Genomic DNA, 23,467 nt, shown 5'->3' on the forward strand with positions numbered 1-23,467 from the left:
GGAAAAGTGGACCGTGCATGCATGGTAGAACTAAGGATGGCTGACTTTTATATTATTTGTTTGTCAAATTCTTTCTTTCTCTCTCCTATTTTTTCTTAACTTCTACTATTTCTGTATTGTGTGGATAAGTACCTAAAAAATTACAATAAAACATGTTAGAGATCAATAATATATTTATAAAAAAGGGAGAATTTGTTAGCGTACGTCTGTTTAAATATTGTTCGAGGAATGAGTATTGAGAGAGAAGATGGAGTATATATTCTGTTTATTGATGCAAAGAATTGTGATTATTATATATATATATATATATATATATATACTACTGCTCTGCTGCATGGCTCTGCTGCATGTGAACTTAGTGCAGGACTGCAGGCTCTCAATTAGTATTTTTAATTTAACTAATTATGGCTAATTTAATACCCTGGAGTATGAACTAATAAACATCACAATTATTACAATCTGTGCTTGATGGAAAATTTTAAAGTACTTGCTAAGTGTTTCAAAATATTTAAAGAAGCATGACCTAAGCGATTGTCTCATGTATGTGAAGTGCATAAGTTTATTAGACCATGAAAATCGAACTCATCATTGAACCACTTTAATTATTAGTTTATTAGTTTAACCAGTTTCGACTATGGTTCAACTAAAAAAAATTTTTATAATAAAATAATAAATAAAATATAAATAAATATACTAAAATATAATTATAGTCTAATATAAATTTTAAAATATCATCCAAATTAAAAGTACTATATAAATCACAATGTTATGATCTTATTTAAATACAAATCCAAAGGTCTAATAACAAAACAACCAACCAAACACAACATGCTAACATCTAAGTTTGTCATCAATCATCAAAATCCACTATAACTTGCTACAGATTTGCTTCGTTAATATCATCACCTTCATTTTCACTACTTGGACCAGAAAAATTAAGTGGTACAATATAAAATGTACTATTACTATCACCACCACCACTTTGATCTAAATCAGCATCAATATCATCTAACAAAATATATAATACATTATCAATAAATTAATGATTAAGGTTATTGTAATAAATAATCAGAAAATAAACTGTAATACTCACGAAGCAAATCTTTAATATTACTAGAAAGATCAAGTTCTTTTTGAACAACCTCTTCCGTCACTCAAAAGTCAACCAAATCAATACTTTCATAATCAATTGGATTATATTGTACCTTTTGCTTTCTTTTTTTGTCTTTCCTTCCTAACAAATTAAATACAATAAAACCTAGTATAACATATTAGCTACACAAAATCTAATGATATGAAATGAAAGTATGAAACATATATTACCTAGATTTAAGACGCAAATTATATATAACATACACAATATTATTTAGCCTATCATATTCTAATTTATTCCTTTTTTTTTTTGTATGAATATGATCAAAGAAACTCCAATTCCTTTCACACCCCGAAAAAGTAGATGCTTGGCTAAGAATGCGAACTGTCATATTTTATAAACATGGAGCAGAACCACCAAACAACCACCACCATTCATCTACAAGTTACAATCCTATAACCCAACTATTAGTTATCAAATTAAAGAAATAAAAACATAAAATAAGTTACTCTCTTAAACAGATATTCTTACCAGGTTGAAGTCTTTTTGCAGCTCGAAAAACTTTAGGTCCATCAAAGCTTTCCTTTCGATCTATATACAAGTGTATTTCTTTCATTGCCTCAATTGAATCTAAATTATTAACCTTATAATGCAATCTAACAAGATCAAGTAAACCTCGCATGACATCAAGTGCTTTTTTTATAATTTTCATCGAAAAAAAAAAGCAGGATTCAAGAAATAAGTCGTTGCATAAAGATTTTTTTCCAAATATTTGTCCCATCTTGAATTGATAATCTTTGTATAAATCTGATATGCACTCTTACTACGCCTGAACATTTCTTTGATTGTATTTTCTGCCCTCATCATACCTTCATAGACATATCTCAATGATGGTTTATCATCAACATCAATAATCCTCATCAATTTTAATCAACGGACTCACAAGTTTACATGTAGTAAAACAATCATCCCAAAATTTGTTGTCTAAGAAAATTGCACTAACAGCTTTACCATTAGCACTCCTTCCTAATTTGTTTCCGGTAAAGTGTGTATCCACAGCCAATGCTTGTAAATTCGCTTTTTACTCAAAGATACTCTTTAATGTGATGAAGACAGGAAAAAATGAGTTGCACCTGGATGAACAATCTCCTTTCAAGTAGTTCTTTGTCTTAACCAGGACAAGAACACCGTATGATTATACACAAACACTATAATCTTCGAAGCACGTGATACAAGGTTAGAAATATGCAACATGCTGCTTATATCTTTTAGAATAAGATTCAAGTAATGAGCAGCACAAGGTAACCAGTGGATATCCTCAAATTTTTTATTGATAAGCCTACCAGCAGCAACATAATTCGCCACATTATCAGTCATTACATTACAATATTATCAGACCCAATCCATTCAATCACCTCCGAAAATAAGTGACACAAGCTTGAAGCATTTTTTTTACCACAATTGAAGCATCTATAGATTTTACAAAGAACAACCCTTTCAAACAATAAACCAAAAAATTAATCAACGTTATTTGCCTTTGATCTATCCAACCATCTTCTATGAGGGTACATTCAATTTCTTTCCAAGCAGACCTATAGCTATCAACAACTATTTGACACTCCCTTTTGAGATCGGCTAACAAGTGAACCCTCAACTTATCATAGAAAGGACCTTTATAACCAGGCCTAATGTCAGCAACACTATCCAACATATCATAAAGAAATGGTGACATATTCGCATTGAAAGGAATCCTACAATTTGAAAGCCATCTATTCACTCACCTATCAACATCATGAAGCGCCTCTTTGTTTTGAAACACACTTTTCAAATTTGGTTGACCTCATAGAGTTGATCTTGGTGCAAACATAGGAGGAATAATATTTTTTGCTTTCTTTTTCGGATCGCCTCCAATCATCTGCTTAGTTGGTAACTGACTCGGAGTTTATTGTTCTTTTTGCACAATTGATTCGTCAATAGCATCATCAATCTCATCATTACCCTCTTCATTAAAACTTACTTTCTTTTTACTAGTTTTACTTTTTTGAATCTCCTTCAATAAACCTTCCATTTGTTTTTCTACGTCATAAGGGACTTTAGAACACTTCTTAATATCTCCACCTATCCTTATCAAATGCTTTTTCATTTTATTAATTCTCCCTTTCCCAAAAGTACTCAGACAAAATAAGCATTGGTAATGCGATTTTCTGTTTATTATTTGTAAAGCAACATATCTCAAAGCAGGATCAGTTTACTTCTGAACATTAGAAGTTTGTGGTTGACTATCGTTAGATCCAAGAAGAAGAGAAGCTTCATTCAAAGTAACAAGATTCGAAGCAAAATTATTCTTTGCATTATTTTCCTAGGTATTTCTTGATTGATACTCTCATCCATACCTAAAAATTACCATCAATCCAATAATAATATAATTCAATCTAATAAAAATAACGCAGCAACCTATAACAGCAGCAATAACAGCAGCTAAATTAAATCTAACAACAATATAATATTATAATCCAATATAACAACAATTATTCAACCAATAATAGCATGCAAATTCACAAATTAATTAACAATTATTCAACCCATAACAAATTCACAAATTATTTAACAATAATTAATTAATTATTCAACAATTATTATTAAAAAAACCTAGAAGCTAGAAGGTAGAAGCATAAAGCAGAGGGAGAACTAGTTCATAGAACTGACTTGTAGAACCACGTGATGCCGGCAACGGTGGAACAGAAGTGCGCGATAGAGGCAGAAGGTGAGCCCGGCGATGGTGCTTCCAGAGCTGAAACAACGACGATGGTGGAGAGCTGTACGATCGACGATGAAGCTCCAACTTGCGACGACGGCGAGAGCGGTCCAGCGGCTGGACGGTTGTGACGGAGACAGCTCGCCGGCGGTGATAGGAACGACGAACTCGAGGGTGAAGAGAGGGAAAAGGATTGATGCACCGTTGTGCTGGGTTGGGTGGGTTGGGACTTGGGAGACGTTGGGTTATGCTTAGGGTTAGGATCTGAATGTTTAGTGCCTCCAAAGTGAACAACACGGTGGCGTTTTGCTGAAACTTCAAAAACTGGCCGGTTCACAGTTCGATTCGACCAATCGATTTCCGGCCGATTTGGCAGTCCAACAATGGCTTTTTGATTGGGTGGTTTTGACATTAATCCGAACCGGTATTTCCATTGGTTCGCAGTTCGAACCGATTTTCAAAACCTTGCTTAACAAACTTTGGAATAGACATGGAAGAAGTTGATAACTGCAACACATTAGATGGGAAATCGGCCTTTAGGATATAAAGTATTTGGTACAGCTCACCCTTCCCAATCCTCTTTGATGAGTTGCTGCACTGAATGGTAAATGAATCAGAACCGATATTAATAGTAAGCCATGTATTGGCCAAAGGATGAAACTGAGAGAAGATTGACACGAAAATTGGCAACATATAACACATTTTTTAAGGTAATATTTGGATTTATGATAACTGATCCTATGAGATTAGCATGAAAAATTTTGATGTGTGAATAGAAGAAAAGAGTGACAAATCATATGCTATATGAATGGTGATTCCACTATCCAAGATCCATGAATCTTTTGAAAATTTTGACCTTGACAAGGATGTGTTGTTCATACTTGCTAGAGTGGATACATCTGTGGTTCCAACTGAGGAGATTTCTTGGATCTTCTGATTGTTGAGTAGGTTGAGCAATTGTTGAATTTGTGAAGAAGTCAGATTAAGTGAAGGAAATTGATCTTCATCTTTCTAAATGGGTTGAGAGGTTGCCACATGATGCACCGTTTGCTTGGTTCCTCTCCCCTTTCTATAATTTGGTGGAAAACCATGAATTTTATAGCATTTATCGATCGAATGACCAAGAATGCCACAATGTGCACAAAGGGGTCGATATTTCTTTGTGGAGCCTCTACCGCGACCTTGAGCTTGTATTGGGTTCTGGTTTCTTGTGAAGAAGGCTACCTGATTTTGAATTGAGTTATTGCTGGCTACAAGAGCTCTGTGTTTCTCTTCTTGAGTGATGAGGGACATCACTTTGTTGATGACTGGTAATTAGGGTTCCATGAGAAGAATCTGACCACAAATTTGTGAGAAAGATTCGTCTTGACCCATGAGAAAATAGTTCACATATTCAGCTTATACAAACTCTTACATTGCTCGAGCATCACCACAATTGCAGTGTGCAAGTTTGTAAGAATTCAATTCCTCCCACAAGACTTTGATTCAAGTGAAGTACTGAGAGAAGGACATGGTTCCTTGATGGAAATTCATCAATTTGCATTTCAATTCGAACACGCGAGGACCATTGCCGTGTTAAAAGCGCTCTTTCAGGTCGTTCCACAATTTTGCAGTTGAGTCTATGTAAACCAGGGGAGGTGGTGATCTCTTTCGAGACCGAGTTCAAGATCCACGTGCTCACTACATCATTCACACACTGCCAATTTTGAAACACTCTGGTTCAGAAACTGGATCTGGTGGCAGAATCGAACCAGTGATGAAGCCAAACTTGCATTTGGCATTCAAGGATTTCTACATTACGTGACTCCATGAATGGTAATTGTCTTCAGTGAGGTGTTGAGTGACAAGAACCAATCCAGGTTGATCAGCGGAAGAGAGGGCAAATAGATCAAACGCCATTAATGCATTCGAAAGAATTTTTGGTGATACATGAGTTGTTGAACTAGAGGACACAGGTTGAGCCATGGAGTCTCAATTGTTTTTTTTTTTTCGAGACTCATTGATCGGAATTGAAGCTACAAAATGGTGCAGTAATCAAATCTCATCAAGATCTATTGTGTGATCCAAAAAAAAGAAAGAACGAAGGAGAAAAAGGAAAACAAAAATTAGGGAAAAGATGCAGAAAAAATTTAGAGTGTAGAAGAGTCCAAAAAGCATGAGCAAAAGGTTCAAAAAGATAAAAGAATTGTGATTATTGTATGTACAATTTTATTTATATATATATACTTCACATAAACATAAACTTAGTGTAGAACTCTCAATTAATATATTTAAGTAACTATGGCTAATTTAATACACTGGATTATGAGCTAACACACTTTAAGGAAAAAAAAAGTATTAGTCATCTAGAATTTTTCAATGAGTTGAAAAAGAGTTTACTTTAAGAAACAATGTGAACAAGAAGCGGTAACTAGTTGAGTAATAGGTATAATGGCCAGTATAGAAGATTAGACGATTCATACTACTAAGGGGTTTGTGTAGTATTTAGGCTGTATGTGTTTGGTAGGAAGTATTGGGACTGAAATTGAAGGATTGGAACTCAATATTGTACTTAGTAATTAGAGATTGAAATTAAAATTTTAGTTTTGGGATACAAAAATTCAATCCCTTCCATATCTCCAGAGAGTGGAGACACAAGGGACTAAAAGTTTTGGACACAAGGATTCAAACTTTACTGATATTTCTTTTCTAAAATACCCTCAATCAAAATTTGAAAATTCAACTCTACCCCTTTGATGAAACTAGTTAGGGCATTTTCCTTCGTTCTTTCTCTGCACATTTATCCTCCTCAAATCGTAACCTCATCATCGCCACTAGAATCAGATCGTCGTTGTTGTCGTCATCAGAGTCGCTATGACTTCATTCTTCATTACTCTCTTCTCCTTCTCTTCTTCCTCATCCCCGCGCCGCCAATATTTTCTCGCCTCTCGAATCCTTCTTCATCCTCTTCTTTCTACACTCGTCTCGGCCGCCTTGGTTTTGGCATGTCTATCACCGTCGCCACTGCTTTTTCCTACGCCATTTTTAAAGAGAAAATTGTTACTTTTCATCACCACCGCAAGAAAAAGACATGCTTTGTTGTGAATTTTGAGTATTTTGCAGATTTAAACGAGTTGTATGAAATCAGATTAAGAAATAACCATATTTCAATTAAACTATTTGAAATGAAATAAATCATAAAACCTTAAAACTACTGGACCGAAGGAGCTAGACGAGGTTATACTCAAAAATAATTACAAGTTTTGAAATAAACGATTTATATCAAAACAAGTCGTACGAAATTAGAACTATAAGTTTCAAAAATGATTTGTATTAAAAACAAGTCATTAAGCCGCAAAACAACGACTACAAGAATATGGCCGATTAGCTACCACGAAAAGAGTCGTAAAATCATCGCTAATCTGACGCAAAATATAATTTGTGACAAATTAGCTACCGCCTAGCAACTAATGCTTTTCTCGCTAATTACAAGTCGCAGATCAGTGAGACAAATACAACAGTTGCTATTTCATCGGAAAGTTTTTTAGCTACCGAATAGATAGTCGCAAATCCATCACTAAAGTAAAAGCGAATTCCATAGAAGAAATAGACTAAATGGTAGTCGCTAATTAGCGACAAACTATACTGCAGCAGACTCGTCGCTAAATGCAAGCTAACTTCGTAGACAAAATAAAAAGCTTAGTTGACGGTAATTAGCGAGAAATTTTTTCGAGCCTAACTCGTCGCAAGTTTTCCGCTAATATGATCGCAAATTTGTCGCGTTTTGTAGCAAATCTATAGCTAATCTTTGAAAATCCTTAATCAAATTTGTAGGAATTTTATCGATAAACCAAAGCTATTCTAAATGAAAAAGTAGAGTTATGAAGTAGTCGCTAACTTTCTAGGAAATAATATGTAATCAATTAGTTGCAATACTATCGCAAAATGTCATCGCAATTTCCTTTTAAACTAGTAACAAATCGATAAATATCTCATAAATGTTTCATGTGCAATAGAGTCTTTAATTTATCACCATCATCAACAGCGAATATGTCACTAATTTTTCTGTAATAAATATACTAAATAATTTCTTTAAATAATAAAAATTATCTGTAAACAAAATATAGATGTAAAGACAGTTGTACCAAAAATATGAGTTGTAAATAATAACTCGAACTAAATATAGATGTAAAGACAGTTGTAAATAATAACTCGAACTAAATGAGTTGCATGAAATCCAATCAAGAAATAATCATGTCTCAAAATAAGCGATTTGTACCAAAAACAAAGTCGTGCAACAAATCTACAACCTCCAAAACAACTCGGTATAAAACGAGTTGTACAAAAGAAAAATAAATTTCAGAATGGTGATTTGTATTAAAACAAGTCATGCATCCTCAAAACAACTCGAACTGAACGAGTTGTACGAAACGTTACAACATTCAAATCACATTGAGTCAATTGATCTTCCTGGCTTCAGACCTCAAACTACTAAACAACTTCTCTACAGCTCAACATTTCGACTTGGTCATCTAATTGCTCGAGTCCAACTTCGTAAAGCTCGACCTCGAGCAGGGGCACTGTTCATGCACTGACCCACAATTTAGCTAGGCCCAAAACGAATAAAGCCCAACCTACAGAAATCATTTCGATCTACACCTACCTGACCTCATAGAGGTCGGACACAGTGACATGAGTCTAGCTCTACTTATCTAAATAAGTAACTAACTCTTAAGATATCTCCTATTAATCTAGAAGGGAGATCTCAACAACATCCCTAACAAAAGGGAACGATTATCCACCATCAAAGGTGGAACTACTCTAAAAGGTGGTTATCAATTCTACTATAAATACACTAACACCCTCAAGTTTATTCATGTTGGGAAAACTCAACAAAGGTTCAAAACAAGAACCTGTCTAACAGCGGAAGCACCAAAAATAATTTTTCCACAACTTGTGTGATTAAATAGGCAATACCAAAGATACTCCAAGCAGCAAATATAATGGCAAAAATTAAATAATCAGACACCAGAATTTTAACGTGGGAAAACTCCCAAAAGAGGGACAAAAAACCCACGGGACCTTGTCCAGTAAAATCTTCCACTATCAGAATAATGGGTACACAAACAGTCTTCCTAGTGACACTAGGGCATCTCAACAATCAACAAAATACATCATCAAAACTGATGGGATCAACATAAACCCTCCACAAAAGTGGGTATCTCAAATCAGGCAAAAGAGAAGGCAATACAACTAGCAAGTTATATCCTAATGTTCATCTCTACACCAGAAATAACATACTAAAATTTCATAAGAAATGGAGCAAGTTTACTAATTCAATTGGATCAAAATTGACTTGCCCTTTTTCCCCAATTTCTCTTCTCTCTCGTCGAAACCACACTGCTACTGCGTGCTTGCTTTCTTTCATTCAAAACAAGAATAAAACTCTTCTCTCTCTCTCCCCGTGGCTCAATGCCACTTTCTTTATTTTTTTTTTCTTTTTTTTCTTTTAAAACTTGTGGGCCCCACTTGGTTGGGGACCTACCAACAAATCTCCCCCTCACCAACTCAAGTGGGGATAGACTGCTCCACCAAGCCCGCCTTCTCTTTGCAGGAATCAAACTTCACTACAGGTAAACTTTTAGTCATCATATCTGAACCATTATCATCAGTATGGATCTTCTCAAGTACATATGACTTCATCTCAAGCGCTTCACGTATCCAATGATACCTCACCTCTATGTGCTTCGATCTGGAATGAAACGTCGGATTCTTGCTGAGATGGATAGCACTCTGACTGTCACAAAATAACACAAACTTCTCTTGACTGATGCCTAACTCTTGTAGAAATTTCTTCATCCACAAGAGTTCTTTAGAAGCTTCAACAACAGCAATGTATTCTGCCTTTATAGTAGACAAAGTAACACATTTCTGAAATCAAGATTGCCACGACAAAGCTCCTCCTGCAAAAGTAATCATATAACCAGAAGTAGACTTTCTTAAATCAAGATCCCCAGCCATATCTGCATATGTGTAACCATCCAACACAGGTTGGCCACTCCCAAAGCATAAACAAACTCTGGAAGTACCATTAAGGTATCTGAGAATCCACTTCACTGATTGTCAGTGTTCCTTGCTAGGATTAGAGAGAAATCGACTAACAACTCCAACTGCATGAGCAATATCCGACCTGGTGCAAACCATAGCATACATCAAACTGCCAACTGCAGATGCATATAGAATCTTTTTCATTTCTGCTTTCTCTTTCTCACTTGTAGGACATTGCTGCGAGCTCAGTTTGAAATGACTAGCAAGTGGAGTACTAACAGGTTTGGAATTACTCATGCTAAACCTCTCTAAAACCTTCTTAATGTACTTCTGCTGCGACAACCACAGTTTTCCATTCTTCCTGTCACGAGTGATACTCATGCCAAGGATTTTCTTTGCAGGACCCAAATCCTTCATAGCAAAGGATTTGTTCAATTCTTTCTTAAGACTTTCAATCTTCTTAGTGTCATGACCAACAATCAACATGTCATCAACATAAAGCAAGAGAATTATAAAATCACCATCAGAGAATTTCTTAACATACACACAATTATCAGAAGAAGTCTTACTATACCCATGACCTTCCATGAAGAAATCAAACTTCGTGTACCACTGCCTTGGCGCTTGCTTCTGCCCATATAAGCTTTTCTTCAACTTGCATACAAGATGCTCCTTTCCTTTAACCTCGAAACCCTCTGGTTGCTCCATGTAAATTTCTTTATCTATGTCACCATGAAGGAATGCAGTCTTCACATCAAGCTGATCAACCTCTAAATTCAGGCAAGTCGCCAATTCAAGCACAACTCGAATAGAGGACATCTTCACAACTGGAGAGAAAATCTCCTCAAAATCAATACCTTTCTTTTGCTCAAAGCCTTTCACAACCAATCGAGCTTTGTACCTTGGCCGTGAGACATTTTCATCCGCTTTCAACTTTAACAACCATTTATTCTTGAATGCTCTCTTACCTTTTGGCAACTTCACCAATTCAAAAGTATGATTCTCATGCAAGGATTTTATTTCTTCTTGCATGGCCTTCAACCCGTCTTCATTATGCTCATCAGACATAGCTTCCTGGTAGCTCTCTGGCTCCCCAGTCTCAATGTTCATCACATACTCATGAGGAGAGTATTTTTGAGAAGGATGACGCTCTCTAGTAGATCTTCTCAATTCAGGCTCAACTGGTGGTTCAGGTGGAATTTCAACATCTGGTGAAACTTTTGCATCTGGCATCTCAGGTTGAGGTGTAAGTTCATCATGCAAATCATCACCAACATTATCAACTTGTAAATCTCCCCCATCAACAGGAGGTCTAGTGGAAGGATCAGGTTCATCATTAGCAGAATGTCTAACAGTTATTGGCTTATTTGTCTTCTCAAGATCTTCAATAGTTTGGTCTTAAAAAAAAATCACATCTCGACTTCTAATTATCTTCTTGCTCACCAGATCCCATAATCTGTAACCAAAGTCTTCGTGACCATATCCCATGAAGATACACTGCTTTGACTTTCCATCAAGTTTAGACTTTTCATCTCTTGGAATGTGAACAAAAGCCATGCAGCCAAACACTCGCAAGTGACTATAGGAGACATCTTTCCCTCTCCAAAATTTCTCTGGAACATCACCATTAAGTGGAACTGAAGGAGAAAGGTTGATCGGATCTACTGTAGTTCTCATCGCTTCACCCCAAAAGGATTTAGGCAACTTTGCATGAGAGAGCATACACCTGATTCTATCATTGATAGTGCGATTCATTCTCTCTGCAACTCCATTATGTTGAGGAGTCTTAGGAATCGTCTTCTCAAGCTTGATCCCATGTCCTTTATAATACTCTTCAAACGGACCCTTGTATTCACCACCATTATCTGCTCGAACACATTTCAATTTCCTTCTTGTTTTTCTTTCAACACTTGCATGAAAGTGTTTGAAGATACCGAGCACCTGGTCTTTAGATTTCAAAACAAAAGCCCACACTTTTCGAGAATAATTATCAATAAAAGTAAAAAAATATGATGCACCACCTAGTGTCTTAGCATCCATAGTACAAACATCAGTGTGAACTAAATCTAGAACATATGATCTCCTATGAGGTCCAGAATTATGAAATGATACTCTAGCATGCTTTCTAACAAAACAATGAGTGCAAGTATTTAAAGTTGTACCTTTCACTGGAAGTGAGTGCTTCTTGGCCAAGACGCTTAGTCCTTTCTCGCTCAAGTGACCAAGACGTATATGCCACAAATTAGAAGAGGAATCATCAGCTACATTCACCTCTTCTTTGCACAACTTTGCTTGCAACCGGTAGAGAGTAGTGAGACTATTGTCTTCTCTAGCAACAATGAGAGCCCCTTTGGTAATCTTACATTTTCCACTACCAAAGGAAGTGAAATACCCCTCTTGATCCAATGCCTTCACTGAAATGAGATTGAACCGTATATCTGGCGCATGCCTAACATTCTTCAACTGTAGCTTGCATCCCATATTGGTTTCAAGCCACAAATCACCCATACCAATGATATCACACACTCCTTTATCTCCCAATTTGATCTTGCCAAAATTTTTAACAGTATAAGAAGTGAAAAATTCACGCCTCGGAGTGACATGACATGAGGCACCAGAGTCCATAATCTAAGTGGAATCATCACAAACAAGATTCACATAATTTTCATCATATGTGATAAGAACATCTTCATAAACAATAGCAGCAGTTTCTTCATCACTATCTTTACCTTTGTCTTTGTTTCTTCCCCTTGATTGTTCTCTTTTCAAGAACCTACAATACCTCTTGATATGCCCCGGCTTGCCACAATGGTGACAAATGAACTCCTTTTTTGGCTTGTACTTTCCTCTTGACTTGCTTTGACTCTCTGACTTATTAGAACTGTGAGGTTTTCTACTTTGACTTCTCCCCCATGACTCTGAAACAAGTGCTTTTGACTATGGGGAGGCATTAGTCAAACCTCGCTCTCTTCTTTTGGCTTCTTCATTCAACATGCTCTCTTTAACCATTGCTAACGTCAACTTTTCATTTGGAGCTGAGTTAGTCAGTGTCACAACCAGAACTTTCCAACTATCAAGCAAAGAGCTCAACAACAACAAGGCTTGCAACTCATCATTCAAAGTGATCTCATTATTTGTCAGTTGGTTCACTGTCTCCTGAAAAATGCTCAAGTGCTCCGGCATTGATTTACCTTCATCATACTTCATATTAACAAGCACCCTAATCAAGAATGCTTTGTTTTGCATATTCTTCCTCTCATATAACTCCTTCAATTTGTTCCACATCTTCTCGGCATTCGTTTCGGTGTCAACATGTGGATACACGTTAAGATCAAGCCATTGCCTAATCAAAGCAATTGCCTTCCGATTCAGCTTCTTCCATTCAGTATCGGATTTAGTACCTTTGGATTTATTCCCCTCCACAGGATCATACAAATCCTTGCTATATAGCATATCTTCCATGAGGGTCTTCCAAATTGAATAATTTTGGGAATTCAATTTGACCACTTTGTTGGGAAAACTCAACAAAGGTTCAAAATAAGAACCTGTCTAACAGCGGAAGCACCAAAAATAATTTTCCCACAACCTGTGCGATTAAATAGGCAATACCAAAGATACTCCAAGCAGCAAATATAATGGCAGAAATTAAATAATCAAACACCAGAATTTTAACGTGGAAAAACCCCCAAAAGAGGGACAAAAAACCTACGGGATCTAGTCCAATAAAATCTTCTACTATCAGAATACTAGGTACACAAATAGTCTTCCTAGTGACACTAGGGCATCTCAACAATCAACAAAATACATCATCAAAACTGATGGAATCAACATAGACCCTCCACAAAAGTGGGTATCTCAAAACAGGCAAAAGAAAAAGCAATAAACTAATAAGTTATATCCTAATGTTCATCTATACACCAGAAATAACATACTAAAATTTCATAAAAAATGGAGCAAATTTACCAATTCAATCGGATCAAAATTGACTTACCCTTTTCCCCCCAATTTCTCTTCTCTCTCGTCGAAACCACGCTGCTACTGCGTGCTTGCTTTCTTTCATTCAAAACAAGAATGAAACTCTTCTCTCTCTCCCCGTGGCTACTTTCTTTATTTTATTTATTTTTTCTTTTTTTTTTAAATTTGTGGGTCCCACTTGGTTAGGAATCTGCCAACAATTCAAAACCCAATCTATTAAAAACTTGCCTAAAACCTTTCCCTAAACCACATACATTCTTATCCGTCGTAGTGTTAATAATTATATATATAATATATTGTATAACAAGGAAGTGTAAAAAAGTAAAAAAACTAACAAGCCAAGGCTTCCTTTTAAAAGTTGGCTACCGCCACTTCCAATTTAATTTTAGAGAAAAACTCAAAACAGTTCCTGACAATTATTTCGAAAGACAACGAGGACCTTGACAAAAAAAAAAATCCAACCCGACCCCTAACAATTACCTCGAAAGAACAACGAGGCCCCGTGCCAAAAGAAGTCAATGTTATTTTTTTTTCACATAGGCTAATTAGTCCCAAAAAAAAGATCAGAGGCCGGATTAGGTGTTTTTTTTCGTGGGACCTCATTATCCTTTCGAGGTAATTGTCAAGGCCGAATAGGATATTCACTCTTTATTTTATTTATTTATTTTTGTTCTGTTTTACTTGCTTTGATCCTTTTTAAATTTATTTTTTCTTTGTTGATTTAACTTTACTAGTTCAATCTCTTTCTCAGGTTCTTTCTTTTACTCTAAAATCATTGGTTAAATTACAAATTTATATATAAGTTAATTAAATTTAAGTAATGTGTATAGTATTTTTTATTATCTAATATTAATATTGTATTTTTCATTTTGTAAATTTTAATTTTATAACAACTTTATATATTTATTTAATTATTATTGGATCAAACGATTCAATTAGTGACCCACCAGATGAACCATTGATCTAATAATCCAATAAACTTAGCCGGATTAATTACTGGTTCAATTTTGATAACTTTAACCAAAATAGTATTCATTCTAATTTAAATTTTATAAATTGAATTAAAAATGTGATGAAATTATAAAGGTTTACATAGTACCAGAAACGTGTATTAATAAAATATTGCCAGAAACGTTTTTGCGATGAAAGTTTTGATTATTTATTAATAGTGCATTACCAGAAACGTTTTTACTCATTTTCCCCTTATTTTCTAATGGGTCAGTGATATTAGGTATTAGACAAGATTGTTTGTATTGTTTTGTAACATTTTTTCATGAATAGTTTTCTTAAAAAAATCACTGCATATTTCATTGTAAATTCACGATTGTTCATTGCTTTTGTTTTGTTTTCATATTTTTATCTACTATAATAACATGCAAGTATAAGAAACGCACCCCATAAAGTTCAATAGTCATATATTAAAGAACGGTTTCGCTACGTTACTAACAACATATCTGCCAACTTCTACCAACTCTTATTTATAATTGTATTTTATGGAAGTGTGTTCGTAGATGTGTCTAATAAAAATGTCTTTTTTATAGCTGTATTTAATAGAAGTGTCTTTATAGATATATTTTCTGGATGTATCTCTTTATATATGTATTTAAAATATATTAATTATTAGACACATCCACGAACACACTTCCATGAAACACAATTATAAATAAGAGTTTGCAGATAATATATTAGTACCCATACTTTTCCATTAAAGAAATACAAAATATCACAAATAAAGATATCCATTTCGTTGCCTTTCGACCCGTTTGGCCAGACAACTGAGTCTGAACCATGCCATTCTATTTTACTTAGCTTATTAAAACGACTCTTTTTGGTCACTAATAAAATTTCAATATGAGAAGTTTTATTTAAAAAAAAAATATATGTAAACCTAATGAATTGAAGATAACAAGAAAATTTCCCTTGAAACCTCAAATAGTACTCCGGAAGTATTGATTAGCACAAAAAAGATAACCAACTAAAACATCTATTTAAAATACAAGACAACAATGACGGAATTAAAACCCGAAGAAAAATTTAAAAATAACTCGGATTAATCCCATAAAATCATGGTGTGGCCACCATCATCCACAATGTTTCGATTTCTAATAACATCATTGGCAGCAACTTGTGACTGCCCGAGTAACATTTTATGCCCTTTTTTAAACGTACAACAATAATTTCTACCACGGCTTACAACCATTTTGGATGGTTTCATACTTCAAAAGTATTTCTTTTCATAAGAAACCAGACCATGGATTCCACCTTCAACCTGCGCTGCTCCAGTCCGGACCTGAACAGAGCATACCAAGTATTAAGAAACAAAGTTGAGTAAATCCCCCCTTTGGTCTTAGCAAGTATTTCAGAAAAACATTAGTTCAGAAAAAGCTTATAAAATTTATGAGGAATGCTAGGGGGCTAGCAATTTTGGTGTTTTGTAACCATCAATTGACCATCAATAGTGTCTTTAATGGTGAGATTACATCTAATGATGGAAAATCACTCACTTTTGTTTTGATGGTTAAATGCTGGCCAGAAAACACAAAAGTTGCTGCCCCCTAGACTTTTCCAAAATTTATAATACCAATCTTAACGAGAATATTAACATAAACCATATTTTATTGTTTGCCCGAGTTAATTCCATGACTACGAGGTTGCAATTGCAGGCAAACACATCTGATTCCCCTTACACAATTTAGAGTAAAGTGTGTTTTCAGATAGTGCTTTTCTCCTCTTGTGATTTTCAATTCAAGATGCATGTTCGTATAGAAAACACTAGTATTTTTTGAATCCTAACTTGTATGGGAACAACTCTTCCGAACAGAAAGAGAACAAAACCTAAAATATGAGGTAAAATAATTGCCTGCTTCTGGAACACATTTACAAACCATTCATTTCAATCTATGATGTTAGGAAGTTGTACGAATCTAAAAATGCCGTAGGGAATAATCTCAAAACATCCATTAAATGTGTTCTAGGAAAATGCAAAAATTTAACACAAATGTTTTTTACTCCTTTTCCCTTTGTTTGGTTTGAAAACAATAAAAATAATTAAAAATAAAAAACCCCTGTAGAGAACTACAGTTCAAGGGTAAATGGTTGAGAAAATAGGAACTAGTGTATTTAGTGCAGAAATGATGAAGATAACAAGAAACGATAACCGTACCTCTAGCCTTAACACCTTGGATCTGAGGAGGTCATGAGCAGACTGCAGAGAGTTGGCACCGATATCTTGAAACCCTTGCTTGACAGCTTGCATGGTGTATGGTAGGAACTTCAAAACAGAACCCTTATCTTTAACAGCTCCAACAACCCCCTGAGCAATTTTTAGTTTTGCAGTGTCACCCAAATATCTTTGATCACTTCCTTTAGTCATAGCTTCTAGTGAACCCATTCCTCTATACTTCTTGACTCGTTGACCATTCTGGTGAAGTAAAAATCAATTATGCATATTAACCAAAGGCAAGGAAGAAGAATAGCTCAAGATTTTATTTGTTAGAACTAAAATGGCCAAGTCAAATATCGAAAACATTGCAATCTTTTCACTTCAAGTACACCAAGGACTTGAAACAAATATTAATCATGAATTCCCCCAAAGTTTCTTCCCAATTATTCATCTACCATTTCAGTGTCAATGCTAAATACAAAAACAAATAAATATATAAAAATATTTTTCCTCTGAGCATAGAGTTTTGATGCTCTTACAATTTCATCTTTTTTCTAAGCAGTAAATTTTCTTTTATCATCACACTGCTCCACATTATATCACAACTATTGTTGCAGAGCCTGACCCAGTTTTTTATTCATACCTGATATTCATAAGCTCCAGGAGCCTCGTTGCTACCAGCTAAGAAGCTTCCCATCATAACTGTTGATGCTCCCAATGACAAAGCCTTGACAATATGCCCAGAGTTTGAGATGCCACCATCGGCAATCACAGGAACACCGCTTTTATACGCAATAGATGCAACCTTGTAAACTGCAGTTGCCTGAAAAGCATGAAGCCAATATTAATAACTTAGCACCTGCAAGCCAGAACATATAATTGAGAACAGGGCAGAAAGCAGGGCTGAAAATTCCCAAACACTTAAATGCAATATTAACAATCTATACAAAGTCAAAACTACTTAAACTTCGTCATTCCATAAGAAAAACATCACCATCTAAAGCAAAATGCAATCCCAATCACTGAATACTATTCAATAAGTCAACACTGTTCAAACAAAATGCAATTCTAATCATTGAATAAGTTAATACTGTACAATCCTTACAACTGAGTAGCAAGACCTCTTCTGCAATTAAGCTCAACCTAATCACTGAACCAAACCTTCTCAAAACGTAACAACCATCCAAATTTATCACAATCTAAACTCATATCTAACAAACAGCTCAAAACTCCAGGCCATCAACAAACACTAACACAGGCAGCAAAGATCAAAGATAACACCAAATTGAAAAATAAAATAAAACAAAATAACGTTCATACCTGACCACGCCCAACTGCACAAACCTCTTGTGTGGTGCAAATTGAACCAGACCCCATACCAACCCTCAATCCATCAACACCAGCTTGGATCAGATTCTCAGCCTGGTACATAGTGACCACGTTCCCACCAACCACATCCAGTTCCGGGTACACCTTCTTCACATACTTGATCATCTCCAATTGGTAACTAGAATTACCCTGTGAGCTGTCAAGAATCACCACATTCACCCCAGCCTTCACCAAGTGCTCCAACCTCTCCTTGTCTTGCTCCCTCGTCCCTATTGCTGCCCCAACCATCCATTCCCCGTCGGCACCCAACGACCCTGGCCCTGCCAGCTTTGGGTACCCTTTAACCTTCTCAACATCATCCTTGGTAACCACATCAACCACCTCGTTGTCCTTCACCAGCCCAACGAAATTCGCCTTCTTCTCCTCCAAGACCTTGTCAATTTCCTTCAAAAAGTACGGGAGGCAGAAAAATTTAGATAACGTAAAGAAAGACAACACCAAAAGATTTTATTTAATGAGAGCAAAGTATTCGTCCTTGCCTTCAAGTCATGGCTCCAGGGCACCGTAATAGGTGTCGAGGGAGCCATGTAATCGCGGACTTTCAAGCTCTTGTCGCTTTGATTCATGTAGTCTTCTTTTGACACGTAGCCAAGTAGCTTGGACTTAGAGTTGCCAGACTCTGTGACAAGGATGAAGGGAGAATCGGCGAAGTCGTCCGGGGAGTCAATGTAAGCTGAGGGAGGGAGGAAGACCGGGTGAGAGAGGATGGGAACGCGGCGGGACTTGGCGGAGCGGATGACGGCGGCCTGAGTGGCGGGGGAGATGTTGGAGTGGATAATAGCGATGGCGCCGAGAGAGGCCATGGCAGCGGCCATGGCGGACTCCGAAACGGTGTCCATTGGAGAAGCAACGAATGGGACAGAGAGAGGGACGTTGCGGGAGATGCGGGAGGAGAGATCGACGGCCTCCGCCGGAAAGTCGATGTAGTGAGGGAGGAAGATGACGTCGTCGTAGGTGTAGGAGAAGCCCTGGTTGAATAGCTTCTCCGCCGTGAAACCGTCTTCGATCGGCGGCGGAGTGAAGTCCATGGCAGCGATGGCGATGGTGGTGGTGGTTGTGGTTGCCGGGGAATATTAAATATTAAATAATTAATAATATAATAGTCACAATGGATAGGCTTTAAGTTGTTTCGTTTGCGTGGGTGAGCACTGAGCAGGGAAATGAGCAAGGTTGCGAGAACCGAACCAGTCAATGAACAGGTAAGGTAACTGTTCACTGGTTCAACCGGTTTAATTAAAACACAATAAATGAAGATATCCCAATACCTGTTCCAAACAAAACACAATAATTTATGTCAGATGCAAGGAAATGCATTGATGCCACAAAGATATCCCATATAAACCTTTAAGAATTATAGGAAATTTTCCTTAAAGCAGGTACAAATAGCTCTTGAGAATGATATCTTACAACTTCTAGCAGAAAACACATATTTAAACAAAATATAAGGACTAAACTTTCAGTATGAGAAATAAATCATTGTAAAATGCAGCAGAAACCATATCTTTAAGTTGACTGTAGTAGAACCTTGTATGCAAAAAGCAATGGTGTAATAATGGTGCTTATTATCAACATAAATATCACCAACTAAGATGAATCAAATGTGGCCACAACTTTCAAAGCAACTGAAACTTAAACCAACGATTGTAATTCTGAAGCTGCTTGGATCGTGCTAGTAATGATGGCAGGAAAGAAAAGTACTGAAATTGCCAATTCAATTATTTTGATCTATTACAACCAAATCATGAAAATATTCAGAGATACATGTGAGAACTGGAAATCAAAGCATACCGTAGAAGTTACAAAAATGAGAGGGCCACAGAGGAGAAAGGAGACACAGCAAAAATTATTAACAAAACTACACAGTATTATCACAGTGCTTAATTTATATGAGATGCAAGGAAATGCATTGATGCCACAAAGAGATCCCATATAAACCTTTAGGAATTATAGGAAAATTTCCTTAAAGCAGGTACAAAAAATAAAGGTTCTGAAAACCGAACAGGTCATCGAACCGCTCGAGTTACTGGTTCATCGGTTTAGAGGTTCAACCGTTCAACCGTGGTTCGACCGAAATAATGAATTATAATAAAATAACATATCAAATTATAAATAAATATATATATACAAATTAAAAGTATAATTCCAATTAAAATCTCATAATCACATTTAAATACAAAACATGAGTCAAATATAAAAAAACAAATATCAAATGTCAATTTACATACGTATAAAATTTATAATATTATATGAAATTTAAGATAGTCACAAGAAACAAAAAAATTCATTGAATTAACCAAATCAATAATAAATATTCGATCATCTACTTATCTAGTTAATTGAGTTAATTCAATTCATCTATTTCTTCGTTAAAAACAAAGATGACAAATTTATTTCTTCTCTAACAAAAGACCGATCATAATGAACAAATAGAAACTCTGAAAAACTTTTAACAAAATTTTCAGCATAATTTTAATAAAGATTAACAAGATTTTCAACTGATCACAATTTTAGCAAAATTTCAACACAATGTTAACAAAGATTAACAATCTTTTTCCAAAAATTAACCAACAAAACCAGCAGTGAACTAATCATTCAATGATTCAATCAACACCAAGAATACAGTGTTCAGCTTCAGCAATCATCAATCACAGTTTTAGATCTAAAATCAGTAACAACAGAAATTATATGATTGCAAATTAGTAATTACAGTGAAGTAGCATTCAGCAACAACAGAACCAACTGCATCAACTAAAAAACTTCATGCCAACAATAACTTCAGAATCACAACAACAATAACTTTAGAATTCAATTTCAGAACACAAACTCAGCTCAAAATCTTAAAAATTAACTAGAAAATAAAGATGAAACAGAAGAAGACGTGACCTACCGGTGAGACGCCGAGGGTGGAACGGGGGTGACAGAGTGAGCTCGGAAAGAGGAAGGGGAGTGACGGCGACGACAGAGGAGACGGCGACGGAGCTTCCACACGCGACGCCTATACCCAGCGAAGAAGAGTGGCGATGACAACGAGCAGGGCTAAATTTCCCTTCAGTTTCAGAGAGGAGGGGTTTGGGGTTGGGGCCGTATTAGATTTTAGGGTTTTGTTGTGTTTTTTTTTCTTTTAGCCCATAAAACGAAAACTTTAAAAAAAAAAAAAAAACTGTCCGGTTCTATTGGTTTACCAGTTAACTATCGGTTCAACCGATTCTTTAGCTGGTTTTCACTAGACAATTTATGAGATTAACCGAATTAATTTAGTGACCGATTTTTAATTAATTTAATTAAACCGATCGGTCCAGTTCAATTTTTAAAACTATGGAAATGAGCGAAGTGGGGGACTGAAGTTGCTTTTGGGGCTTGGAGTTTATATTTGGTCTATGCTATACATCCAAACATTTTTCCATCCAAGTTTTATCCAAGTCCAACACCAACAAAAACCACTCTCATTAAAAAAGCGTCATTACACGCGCTTTATCTTCTTCTCCTCCCCTGCGCTTCTTCTTCTTCTCCTCCCTTGCGCTTCTTCTTCTTCTTTTTCTTCTTCTTCTTTCAAATACACGCATACGTCATCTTCTTCTTCTTTCAAATTCACGTATACCTCCTCCTCCTTCTTCTTCGTGCAGGCAGATTCTTCTTCTTTTTCTCCTCTTTCATTATCGTCATCACCAACAACATAAATATTATTTTTTTCAATTAAATTGAATAGAATGCAATTGCTAAATTGAATTGAATTGAATTGAATGGACGCAGGTGTTCTGAATTGAATTGATAATTTCTAAATTGTAGACAGAGGTGTTTCGAATTTGATTTTATATAATGGATTATGTTTCGTTCAATCAGTACTATACAATTATTTCACCATGAGTGCGTGCTCGGTTCATTATGCAAAAAGCTGTTCGAATTTGATTTTATATAATGGATTGTGTTTCATTTACTCAGTACTATACAATTGTTTCACCATGAGTACGTGTTCGGTTCATTATGCAGAAAGTTGTTCGAATTTGATTTTATATAATGGATTATGTTTCATTCACTCAATACTATTCAATTGTTTCACCATGAGTACTGTGTTCGGTTCATTATGTAGAAAGCTGTTTGAATTTGATTTTATATAATGGATTATGTTTCGTCCACTCAGTACTATACAATTGTTTCACCATGAGTACGTGTTCGGTTCATTATGCAGAAAACTGTTCGAATTTGAATTTATATAATGGATAATGTTCTATTAATTTAGTATTATACAATTGTTTCACCATAATAACATGTTCGGTTCATTTATGTTCTGCACAATTTAAAACTCCTCCTCCTCACTTTCTACTGCTTCTTCATCAGGGAGAGAAGGAGGAAAAGACAAAAAAATACAGCAGCAACAACAACAAAAGAATGACGATAAGGAGAAAACACGTGAAGAAGAAGGAACACGAAAAAAGAAAGAAGAGAATGAAGAGGAGGAGGAACGTTAAGAAGAAGGCGAAGAAGAAGACGCTCCGTGCGTAAACAAGCGTGAGAAGAAGCAGAAGAAGAAGAAGCGCAGCGAGAAGAGAAAAAGAAGAGAAGAAGCGTGAGGAGAGAAAAAAAAACGAAAAAAGCGTGTGGTCTAAAATTGTTTGAATGAGCTTGAATACCAATATTGTTTGAATGTGGAGAATATCTCTTTATATTTTATAGTTGACTATGCTTTTCACTCATTCCTGTCCTTCTTTTCACTTGAATTATACAAATACATTTATGACAAAATCTAATCAAATTAAAAGTTTAAAACTAAAAGGAAGATTCATTCAAATGCTTTCTAAGAATATTAGTTAAGAAAATAAAAGTAGGTAGTCTTGTTTTTATTAATACTTATATAGAAAACTTTAAAAATTCATATGAATATACTATTCATTTGTATTTATGAATATCTAAAATGTTGATAGTTCTTCTGATAAAAAATAAAATTAACGTTGTATTCATAAAAAATAAATTTTGCTAATAAATTATAGCTCAAATGGCATAGTCACTTCGTACTTATCTAAAAGATTGCAAGTTCGAGTTTTTTTATTTTTGGTAATAAAATAAAATA

At 35.5% G+C, this 23,467-nt stretch overlaps 1 protein-coding gene across 1 annotated transcript; it reads right to left on the bottom strand.

Annotated features, from left to right (window-relative positions):
• Positions 1 to 15,874: 15,874 nt before the first annotated feature.
• Positions 15,875 to 21,498, bottom strand: LOC107625792 (inosine-5'-monophosphate dehydrogenase-like). Its single transcript, XM_088503783.1, has 6 exons — positions 21,290 to 21,498; positions 18,882 to 19,667; positions 18,334 to 18,786; positions 17,657 to 17,836; positions 17,014 to 17,271; positions 15,875 to 16,140 (listed from the first exon to the last, which is right to left on the bottom strand). The coding sequence occupies exons 2-6, from the start codon at positions 19,428 to 19,430 to the stop codon at positions 16,069 to 16,071; spliced, it is 1,512 nt and encodes a 503-aa protein (XP_088359909.1). The 5' UTR covers positions 19,431 to 19,667; positions 21,290 to 21,498; the 3' UTR covers positions 15,875 to 16,068.
• Between the last annotated feature and the right edge of the window lie 1,969 nt (positions 21,499 to 23,467).

This window comes from Arachis ipaensis, chromosome B2, assembly GCF_059453495.1.
Source record: "Arachis ipaensis isolate K30076 ecotype BB chromosome B2, ASM5945349v1, whole genome shotgun sequence".
Classification (NCBI taxonomy): Eukaryota; Viridiplantae; Streptophyta; class Magnoliopsida; order Fabales; family Fabaceae; genus Arachis; species Arachis ipaensis.